At 38.0% G+C, this 12,155-nt stretch overlaps 1 protein-coding gene across 1 annotated transcript; it reads left to right on the plus strand.

Annotated features, from left to right (window-relative positions):
* Window positions 1–53: 53 nt before the first annotated feature.
* Window positions 54–11,539, plus strand: LOC140942364 (E3 ubiquitin-protein ligase MGRN1-like). Its single transcript, XM_073391319.1, has 14 exons — window positions 54–251; window positions 363–484; window positions 1,687–1,775; window positions 2,425–2,535; window positions 3,670–3,790; window positions 4,196–4,262; window positions 4,743–4,834; window positions 5,397–5,468; window positions 6,139–6,250; window positions 6,549–6,596; window positions 7,540–7,610; window positions 7,806–7,902; window positions 8,209–8,595; window positions 9,041–11,539. The coding sequence occupies exons 1-14, from the start codon at window positions 167–169 to the stop codon at window positions 9,253–9,255; spliced, it is 1,689 nt and encodes a 562-aa protein (XP_073247420.1). The 5' UTR covers window positions 54–166; the 3' UTR covers window positions 9,256–11,539.
* Window positions 11,540–12,155: the final 616 nt, after the last annotated feature.

Consider the following 12,155-nt stretch of genomic DNA (forward strand, 5'->3'; position numbering starts at 1 on the left):
AACGAGCCCGCAATCAAAACGGAATACTTTGACGTCACATCTGATATTCCTTTTATGTAAAGATGTAAATCTGCTACTGTGGAATGATGTCAGGAAACAAGAGGAAGAAAATGTAGCCTATGTATTTTTCGATTTCCAGCTAATCTTTTATCCGGCCCCTTTCAGAATGGGTAATCGGTTCAGCAGACAGAATGAGGGAGTCGAGGATCTCGACTTTAGTTCAAATCCCTACCGATATCCTCCTCCTTCAGGTAAGCGAGCGCCATTTTCTCGCATGATATGGGAACGCCATTTTTGGATGATTTGTATAAAGCGTTTATTGACATTAGAAAATGATCCTAACCACAACATTTTATATACAGGAAAGAACTACTTTGCTGATTATTTTCTTATGGGTGGATCTAAGTTCGACAGCCCACAACCTGAAGCATACCTTTTCGGAGAAAACAATGATTTGAACCTTTTAAACCCGAAACCAGTTTCGGTAAGAGCTTGTAATTGTTGTTAAGGGTATTATAGTTGGCAAAAGTTTACTACCTTATGCTGATACAAAATTTACATTAAGTTCTTTTAAACACAATCCCTGTACTTCAGAGACTCTTACCTAATATCTACTGAACTTAATGAATCATAAAGTTTCAAATACGTAATGTGAGTAGTAACGTGCATGATAAAAGTCTTGGAAGCGTCTTAAGCTTACATATTTTTTCAGTTGATTATTATTTGAGCTTAACTTTTATCAGAATCTTCATGCATTCAAAATGATCTGGTTATAAAATCAGTCTCAGGTATAAAGAGTGAAACTATAATTTCCTCGTTGTAATTGTTTGTTATGGAATACAAAGTGTTTGCATTCTTACTTTGTTTATTCTACATGTCACGCAAATGATGATGATGGTCATAATGAAATTATGATCATATGAATTTCATATATTATGATGATCATAATGTTCTTGTTAGTTCTTTTGCTTTCTGTAGTTTTATAAGTGATGGAGGTATTTTAGCATAATAGGAAACCATGGTTATGACTGCATAATTATTAGACTGTTTCTAGATTATTCAGTAACACTTTGCAGAAGTTTCTGTTTATAGCTCCAACTCTATTGCAGGTGTAGGCCTTACTTCATACTGGCCGTTACATATATTAACATTATGCATATTAGTCATTTTAGAAGGTCATGTAAATTAGCGATTTAAAGTCATGTTTCCTAAAAGTCATCTTGCCCAAAGTTTAAAACATGTATATTGCCCGAAACCAGGGTCAAGTTGCCCAAATGATGAGTTACATTGTCCAAAATTTTATTGTGCTCTATGATATCCTTTTACACATTTTATCACGCTTGTCTTGTCTCATGGAGGCTTAGCGACATAGATCTATATATTACTCATTTCTGGCACTTTTTTCACCTTATCGAAGTTAAAGAACAAGATTAATTTTACCTGATTATACATTTATGGCGCTTGTTTCATTTCATCATGGCTTAAAGAGCAAGATACATTACACTCAATGGTTTATTCTACTTTATTTTGCTGCACTTTATTTTAAACTATACACCTGAAAAATTTTCAGCTGACATAACTCTGGTTTTGGGCGACATAATTTTAGGTGACTTCACTAGTTACCAATAATTATTGAGCATAAGATAATATGGGAATTAATTATGGTGGGTCCTTCCTCTTTTGCAGTTTCCATATCCACAGCCTCCTGGTAATGAGCCAACAAAGACCCTAAGAAGTCTTGTGAACTTAAGAAAAGATTCACTTAAACTGGTTAAGTAAGTACCCCAAAGATCAAGTGCATGTTAGTGATAGTCATGCAAGTCCTTCTGTGGTTGTCAAAAACAGGTTAGCTTCTAACTGAGTTGACTTGGAGAATGATGTTGCCCTGAATATTGAAAAAAAATTAAAAACCAGGTTTCCAATCAAATGCTTACCTTGCTAAGTCCACAGTACTTTGATGAAACATTAGTGCCTTGTAATGTCAACTTTTGAATTCTTGGACAATTGTAGGGCTTCATGAAAAAAAAAAGGATCCTAGGGTTTTTTGATACATGTACATGTACCTGCTGGGTTTTCTTTCTTATTCCTTTAGTTCTCTTGTAAGGCAAGGCAATTTTAAATTTATTTTAGACAAGATCAAGAGTCAGTCACCACCTTTTTTCACCTGATCCTTTGCATCAGGTACATTGAACTCAAGAGGTGTACTTCATTTTAAAAGTTTGCATGTGTTAATTTACCATAGGGAACAGATAAATCGATGTAAATAATATTGTTTTAGAGTTTGAAAACAAAATAAGTCTTGCATCAATATCGTTAAGTGGCCTGTGATGTATTTAAAGTTTATTTGCTGTTATTAAGGTTTCACATTGTCCTTTCCTTGCATGGGAGACTGACAATAGAGTGTTTTTTATCTTCTCTTTACAGAAACATAGATGAAGAGAGCTATTCTGTAGAATTTGTTTTTGATGCAGATGTTAGTTGCTCTGTAACAGTTCATTACAGGGCAACAGAAGACTTCTCCACTGGTCTAGCAATGTAAGTTTTGTTACTACAGTAGGGAATCAGGGTTGTCATTAAGAGCCGGGGGCTGGGGATTTTCCCCGGCTACTAAGAGAGTGGCCCCCGGCTACTTTTATTGGAAAATCAAACAAAAATAGAACCAAAAGAAATCCCTAGCCGTTTGATTCCCCACCTACTTGTTGTATTTACCCGGCAACTTGAAATCTTAGTGACAACCCTGGGGAATGGGCTGTAATTTGAAAGAGAAGATGTTAGTAACTCTTTATAAATGTATAGTTACAAACACTTCTACCTAAGCAGTTGTATTTCTAAAACTAATGCCAGAAGTAAGGTTCGACACAGAAAATAGAATTTGGTTTATTTCTCTTTTGCAAAACTAGACTTTTAAACATACAAGCAATGGTAGCAATTGATAATGCAGCCAAACCTCTGGTAAGGGACCACAAAATATGAAGACTTACATGTACAGCTGCAGTGCTGGGGCACGGAAGTTGGTCAATTACAAAAACTGAAACGCAGAGGGGCTTTTTTCGGGAAGATATCCAGACATATATGATCTACTTTATGGTAGATAGCACTTACATGTAAAGTATACAAAGAACTTTTAAAAACAACATGGAACTACAGGTATCATAACCTACAGTAGAATGCATGTTGTCGTTAAAAGTTCTTTATACATGTATTTATACGTTATGGGTCAAAATAAAATTCAGGTTAAAATTTTTTAACCTAGGTTGATTCTCAATTTCTTTTGTCTCTTTAAGCCCTAATTCATGAATAATTAGGGCTAGGAGACAATGGAAATTGAGAATCAACCTAGGTTAAAAATATTTAACCTGAATTTAATTTTGACCTGTAACATGTACTCTACGTACAGTTGTAAGTAGCAGAGAACTGAAAGCGAACACAGAGATCAGGCCATTCGTCAGGTGGCCCCTTACAAGTTTTAGAGAACAATGGAGAATAATTAAACCATCACCCCCGAAAAGTGGTTGTAGTCACTTACACCAGGTGGTTGCTTACAAAAGGGTTCCAACTGCATGCAAGGCTTTGTTTGGGAAAAGTTTAGTGTTTTGAATAGGTGGTGGCTCACCAGAGACATTTGCAGTTGGAACTTTGATTGTATTACAATTCTGTTTTCCTTTTTAGATACACCTCTCAAGAACCCTTCACATCTTCAGCTAAGACACATTTTTCAAAAGGGTCAGGACAAGTTTATAGCAGTTCATCTAAACACAGAATTAGACCCAGTTTATTTTCTGAAGAGGAGGTAAGGATGAAGTTTGATTTGGAGCTCTTGCTGCATTTTTTTATGTCCAGTGCATGGTATATAATTTGCCGAATATCTTGTTTGTTCTTTGCATAAAGTAATTAGCAATTCATTAGTGACTACTTGCCACACAAAATGCTTTGCTCATTACAAACACTTATAGCTTGACAGTCTTGGGTGTCAGTGATTCCATATTAGAAAGTACATATGTAAATTTTGATTGGTTCTCCAAAAACCCAAGCCTTGGAACAGAGTTATACTCCTCAGGGTTGCCTGTATGTTTCTGTTGTAAAAACAAAGTTCTTGTACAGAGTACGAGAACAACGAACGCTTTTAACTACATGTATATGCTGTAAGTTTTTCATAGTGAGTCAGGATGATTGTTTCATTTTTTTGCATTTTCAGTTGAATTATTGTCCTCTAAGCAATGCCTTTATCCCTGTTGTGATCCAGATTGATGTGGATGAAGAAGGTAGGTCACTTAGGAGCCATAATGCGAATCGATAACCTAATCATAAAAAATCCTTTCTCAAAATTCTTATATTGTAAGTGATAGACAAACTATTTTTGTGTCAGATGACTATTCTAGCTGTACCAATATCAGCCATGTTTTAAAACAGAAAACTGGCTTGCCTTGCCTTGGGATTCCAAGTTGTTCTGTTCATTGAAATTATTTGTTTCTGTCCTTATTTGTGAGCCGTGATAACAACTTGGTTAATAGTTGGTACAATGTACATGGAAAGTGTAAATTCTGTACATGTATGTATGATTTGTATCCATGAGCTTGTATTTTAACAACTACATCACTAAATGTGCTTTTCTTGCTCAGTTGAATTCCTTCTTCCCTCCTCCTCCCCCCACTTATTTCCCTATTTTACACTGCTCTACTCTAACAATGATTTTCAAAGTGTTATGTTTCAGTCAAATAATCCATCCCATTTCTACTCAACAGAATACTTTGGGCATTGTAACATCACAATGGCAACATTTGAAAAAATGTCTGATGGATCGTACATAATAAAACCCATCAAACAGAAGCAAATGGTATGCTGCAAACTTCTTGTGAACTTTAACTCTACAGAGAAACTCCTGCTTACATTGTATGGCAAACATGGTCTTTTGCATAAGTTGCTTGGGTTTGAAAGAGCTGCAGAGCTCAGTGTATTAGGCAGATTTAACAACAGAACGGGAACATCAATTGACAACTGTGCACGCAAATTAAACAACTGGCTTGACCAATGGCAGAGCAGCAAATTGGACACCGGAAGTAGTGTTTTGTCCTTTCTACACGCTTTCCCGTCGTCAACTGATGTTCCCATCCTGTTGCTAAATCAGCCTATTGCAGTAAAAGGAAGTAACAGTTCACTGTATTTTACTTCTGGAGTTGTTTTGATCACCTTTTGGTTTTCTCTTATTTGATGTGATAAAAAGTGAACGTGAGTTACAAAATGATTTCTCACACCTTAGGTGCTTTGGAAAGGAGTGAAAAGGTTGAATACATGACTGTACCTTCAGGAATACTGTGTTTACTTTGTAATCAGCAGTCTGTGGAGGAACTGATCAAGAATATTATAATTTTTATTTGTTTTTTACTGTCGTACTTCAGGTTGATGGACTGTGTTACCTTCTTCAAGAAATCTATGGAATAGAAAATAAAATCAATCAAAAAAGTGGAAAGGTTTGTACTTTTTATACATTTTGTATTATGATGCTATTATGTTTCCACATGGTCTGGAAATTTGGAGATAAACAAACGTCCTTGAAAAATGGACTACAACTTTCAATTTACATGTGGAACAAGACACATTTTGATTCATCTATGATCATGTTCAATTGCAAGTAATACAGTATGTGATTTGTATTAACAATATACATCATTATGATGATGCATGACACAAAAACTCGTGATTACAATTTAAACGTAACATTATTAATGAGCTTTAGATAACGAGCATTATGCATGCAAGGGAAAGGTACAAAGAAACTAAATAAATACAAATTTTAAAATCTGTTTAAATGTATATTACACAGCAGTAAAAAAATATCTACATATATTCATAAAAAATAATAAAAGTAATAAGAATAAAAATAGCAAAAATAAAGTTAAAACGAAAGAGCAAGCTCAGTATGTTTGAGTTGCTTGTTCAGTGTTTGATTCTCCCACATGATGTGCACAGCTTCTTTAATTTTAGCATAATCTTATTATGCTTTCAACTGTGTTCTTCTAATGAAGCTGGCTTGTGTTGCAAGCACAGTTAATAGAACTGGTAATTACAAGTGTTATTGCAGGACTTTATCTCTGTAGAATCAAAGATGTTAACAATAAAATTAACTCTGACTCCAAACAGGATGAAGAAAATGACCTTGAAGAGACTGGCTCAGAATGTGTCATCTGCATGAGCGACATGAGAGACACTCTTATTTTGCCATGTAGACATCTATGCCTTTGTAGAGACTGCGGTGGGTTGGAGAATTTTTGTGTATAACGAACTGTACTAGGCCTTTCAGTTTAACACGACTGATGGAAATGTCATAGGACTTAGCTGAAGCTAACTCAATATAAGACACCAAGTTAACCATGATACTTGCTACCTTGTTATTACTTGAATTAAGTCCATTAGCAGACTTCTCAGTTATCGAACTATTTATCAAAATATTCTGGAGAGGTCACATCCACTATCACAACAGTTAAATGAACCCTTAAGCTTCCAAAATGGAAGAGAGATTTGATTGTCTTTTTCATTTTTTTTTTCTACAGCTGAATCCCTTAGGTACCAAGCAAGTAACTGCCCAATATGTAGATCACGTAAGTACAAAAATATACTTAAGCCTCTACATTGTGGCTCTTAAAAGAAGATTCTCTTAAAGGATGTATTAAGATGCAAGGGGTTTCACTAACATTTACACTTATTTATGGTTGGTAGTTGATGCTAGGCAGCCAGGTATATTGGATGGGCCAAATTCTCTTCCTAAGCAGGGGATCTGGTCAGCAATCTTGCCTGGAGAAATTTGGAATCCAATTCAGGAAATAAGTTTCTCTCATGGAGACACATTTTCCTGCATTCTGGGGCAAAATTGGGGGCTTTTCTGCATTATTCAACATTATTAAGAAATACATTTTCAACGTATCATTATCATTATTTTATATGTTTTTTTATTTTTTATTTTTTTGAGATCATGGGGAATTCTTCCTGCCCGAGTAAAGGTTATTGAACAGTCTTCATGCCAGTAGTTCTACCTGCTACCCTCTGTATTCCAATCACTCGTACTCTAGATAATGCTCACCATTTGTGAGATGATGGATACTGTATATGAAAATCCATTCGAGCTACATGACGAAGAAGTAAATTTAAAGAAGTTCAACGCAGTTCTAGAAGGTTTCTATGGCAGTTGTGTAAAGAAAGCCTGATAAATTTCAGGCTACTACAGGTTTTGAACCATTGACCTCTGGAATAGCATTTGAAGTGCTCTTGCCAATTGTGTTAAAAAGCAAGCTGGGAAGTTTGCTGGCTAGTTTAGTTAGTTCATCGTGAACCCTTGAAATTTGCAAAGTTGAAGTAATGAATATGATATGATAGTCATACATAAGAAATGCATGGTGAAGAATTAAATGTTAAGATCAAAGCCGGACTATAGATGTTGCTGTCAGAGTTCCTGTCATGTTATAAACTTAACTACTTTAAACGCATCATTGCTCTTTGTTGTTGTCGTTTTTAAATATAAGTATACGTCTTTTCTGTCTCCCTTAGCTTTCCATGCCTTGCTTCAGATCTGTGCTTACAGTAAACAAGACAGTAAGGAAGGCAGTGCTAATTCTCAGGTATGATATTAAGTTAATCATGCCCTTTCAAACACTATTTTATGAGGCGCGATGCCATGTTACGCTGCCACAAATCCTGTGAAAGCTAAATTCCCCATGAAACCAAATGATTAAACCCTTTGGAATTCAGGCCAATCCTACTTTTACTGTACTGTGCTTGTGGGCTGTGTACTATTGTCTTATTTCTTGTTGCAGGGAAACACCCATGGCGAAGACACGTGGCCTGGCTATGAACAGATTCCATTAGTGGAAGCATTGAATGGAACCATCAAACCAGATAACATACCTGAAGGTATTAAGACAAACCCCCCAACAACTCACCTTTTGTGAAGACTATTTGAATCCCTATTTGTTAGTTGTACTGAATCACGCGATTATGATGCCCTTTGATTTCGATAAAGTTTTCAACAATTAGCCAGTCAGCCGTTTCCCTTTTAAATGGTAACTTCAAACTAACTTGTTTTGTTTCTCCGTTCCTTTTATTTACAACTTTTCTGCCTCTCATTCTTTTTTATTGAAAGAACGTTTTAATAATTGCGAGTTAAGAAATTCTCCTGCGCTATCAACTAATATATCTAATTTTGTTGGCTTTTTGTAGAAGCCATTGCCCGCATGCGTCGAAGGTCTGCATCGAGTATCCGCTCTTCAGGAAGAAGAAGAGTTGAGAGTGCGCGCACTCAGCGGTATGTTGAACGATCCTTCTCTGCATGCTCTGGAATGTCCCGACCCAGAACGGCCCCTAACCGATCTAGACTTGAGCGTGCGCAGTCCAGTCCTGGGAGTGCTCGGACAGTTGAACGCCGAGAGACCCCGGGAGGCCCTCGAGACCAGGCCCCCGGAAATGTACAAGAACAGGATCACAGAATTGAACGAGCATCTGAGGAGGACACAACAGACCGCACACCTCGCAGAGGTGCAAATATTGAGGAATTAAAGAACGGGGATGAAGTGGAAGAGCTTACATTGGTAAAAGATGGGGAACAAGGTACGTGTTACAAAACTGCCGTTGGGGGCGCCGGCTCGTATCTTATTAGGGACGGTACTGACTTCAGTAACCTACGTGACAGACGCATACAGCTGTAAGAAATAAGGTCTGCGGACAAGAGGACACATATGCAGGCTTATTTTACCAAGCTGTTGAATGTGTGTTGCGTTCAGTAATATATGTGGATAGGTTAAGCATGTAGATCCAACAGTGCGCAAAAGGGCAATTTGATCTTCGTAACCAAATTCATTTTACCAAACTACCTCCCTATTTGCGTTTATAATTCATACACCAACTGTAGTAGAAAGAGGTTATGTTTGTCTTACTGGTAAAACTAAGCTTTAGGGTCGTGTAGCCGGCTTCTAATTCCACGCCCAAAATTGCAAAGCGCGCAATGACGAAACTCCTGCTGTCCAAGTGCTCAAGCGTATTGTTTCTTTCACAGTTTCATCTCCAGTATTTTTACCTGAACAAGAGCAAGACGAAGATCCTTCAGACCTTCAGGTGCATGTGGATGTCTCATTACCCGGTACACCGCTAAGCAGTGATGTCAGTGGGCGCAGCAGTCGCAGCGCCGTAAGTGTTACAGCAACCACGCCTACCTATATCCGGCTAGAAGAGGGAACAGGACAGACTACTGTAACCACAATACCTACTTAAATACATCGAACAAGGACCTTTTTTTCGAAAGCCCCAACAGCTTTTCTCGCTCATAGAGTTAGTTTGTTGCTCAACATTAATTCCTAAAAACTCAGTTAGCGGTATAATTACCAGGCAAAAATCTACGAAACGAAGTTGTTCTATAACTGACGATTCCGAATTTTTTCTCCTGACCAAAAGGTTGTCAGGTCTTGGTGAAATGGTGCTTCTGGTGTTGCCTTGCGAGGCTTATTGATATACGTTATTGACCAAGTGGAGGTCAAGATGGGTAAATATTGACCACGTTCTTTTTTGCGTTTTTATTGATCGAGACGACGTTGGGGTCAATAAAAAAGCAAAAAGAACGAGGCCAATATTCACCCATTTTGACCGAACAAGCTTGGTCAATAACGGATTTATTATATGGCCGAAAAGAGAACATTTTCTCTCGGGTCTATCACGGAGAGGGCAAAATGGGCCCATCTTGCACGTTTGGGTAGCCAATCAGAACTCAGGAGTGACTTCATCTTGCCTGCTCGCGGATTCAGCCATATAGTAAAATGCTATATTCCCTAGTTGGCGTCATAGTGCTACTGGTATAATCTTCTCATCATGAAAAGCGAATTTCCATCTTGTAGACGTCTTGCGTTGCCTTAGGTTGTTTCCATGGTGGAATCTGATGCGAGTACGTTGTTAGAACATCTTCGTCCTTGGGGTTTGTCTTCCTTTCCTCTGGAACGACAGAAGACTGAGAATGAAAAAAAATATCCTAGGAGCGAGGTTGACGGTCAAAGGCCGTCTAATCAACCAACTATAATTTCTGCTTTACCGCCAGCCTGTTGTATGGCAGTTGATCATGTAACCTTTCGATTGCACAATCCCCTGGGTACTCTGCAGTTGGCACGCGGCTTAAACGGCGTAGGGATAGGTCTTGCACCTCTAATGCTCACTGTTCACAGTCCCCTATTTTTCGGTGAGATGGCCGAGACCGAGCACTTACCTTTATGGGCAGCCATCGTAGTTTCAAATGTACCGAGTCTAGTCCGGCCGTATGAGTATCAAATGTACTAAGCCGGTGATGGGACGGTTTTGGAGGCGAGAGAAATTCTCGCCTCCCTTTCCCCACCGCTATAAGCGCCGGCACCCGCTTCCTCGGTACATTTGAAACCAAAATGGCCGCCCGTAACGGCAAGTTCTCGATCTTTACGATCTTATTAAAGAAAAAGGGTACTGTGAACAGTCCAGAAACTCGCCAGGGAAGAGGTAGATGGGGGCTTCCTTTTTGGACCGCATTCCTCAGGTCAAAAGTTCGAGCCACTGTTTTATCGTGTATAATCAGTTTTCCTCGCGACCTATAGAAGAAACATTTCATGTACACCGGAGTGATTGCGTCGAGAAGAAATTTTTGGTTCTGTATTGTTTTGTCTCTTTGTTTATTGGTTGGTTTTAGCCGTAGCTCGCTGACCTGTGGAATGTGACTTATAAACAAATAAACCTCTGACTCATCCAAAGTCACAAAAGGGCGTGTTTCCCACGGTGCCCATATTATTAAGTTTTGAACAATTTCTTCCATGGCAAATAAATGTAACAAAAATAATAATGATAATAGGCCTCAAACTGCGCTCTTTTATATCCCCACTGAAAATGTAGGCAAATTAGGAATATTATCTCTATTAGTGGTATTTACAATGATAATATTTACAATAACCGTGCAAAAAACGGCGAAGATTTTAGTTTTACTTGAAGCTGGTCGCAGTGTACCTTATTATAGGAAATAAACGCGATTTTCAAAAATTCACGTTTAATTTAAGTTGCGTTAATTTCTTCAAACCTTTATTTGCGCGCCGTTAATAGTGAAGCGTTAATTTCCGCGACCTTAATTTTCAGGGTGGAGATCGGCCAGTAACAATGAAACTGTGTAGAACGCTCGAAGTGGCCAGATTTCTTTGCTTGACCCCCTTTCGTACGTGAAGGGAAAGTTTCCATTTCAGAAAACGTTTAACCAATTGTTTCTGTTGGCTCCGGCGACAGGTTTTGTTTCTTTGTGAGCATCGCTATAATTTCCGTCATTTTAAATTGTTTGTTTTTCCAATACCTTTATTTCATGGAGCGTTATTCATTTCCTGTGATAAGGTAAATATTATTTGCTGCTTCTAGTCGGTACAGTTTGCGACGTGAAGGCTGCATTACTGAATTTGTATCATAGCTATTTTTGTATATCATTTAACTCATTGTTATTTTAAATTCAAAGTTGTACAGCACCAAGAATGTTTAGCACAGGTATTAAAACTACAATGTAACAACAGTAGGTATCACGAGTTGATATGATATAGTGGAGCCCCGTTAATACGGTGACCAATGGGCCAAAAACATTTGGCCGTATTAACGGGTGACCACATTAACTAAGGTTCTTTTTTTTGCAAGAAAATGTATGGCCATTTTGCCGGACGGCCAAAAAAAAAGGGGCCGTAATAACGAGGTGGCCGTAAGGCGGGGTTCCACTGTACTTCACTCCGCTCACATCTCACTGAATTCAAACTCGAAGGAAGGGTCTTCATTCCCGCGGGTTCTTGGTGGGAATGTGCCGCCCGGTTCTCCATATCCTGACCCTTTTTTAGACTAAAAAAAAACATTTTCCACACCCGTTTTCAAACCTGGTCTCTAAACTTCACACCCGTTTTCAGACCTGGAGGTGGTCACAAAACGCAACATTACATCGTTACATAAAACAGAAATTATGTCATCATAGCTGATATTAAAACCGCAACAAAAAGATTTCTAAATCCATTTCGAATTTGCATATTACACTTTCTTTGATATTCACCTGGAATTGTAACGACGAACAAATTGATACACAAACGTAGTTCCTTCGTAACCCATAGCCGAATGCAGATCAAAATTGGCTAAATCTATACCCGCTG

Source organism: Porites lutea, chromosome 6 (genome assembly GCF_958299795.1).
Source record: "Porites lutea chromosome 6, jaPorLute2.1, whole genome shotgun sequence".
Lineage (NCBI taxonomy): Eukaryota > Metazoa > Cnidaria > Anthozoa > Scleractinia > Poritidae > Porites > Porites lutea.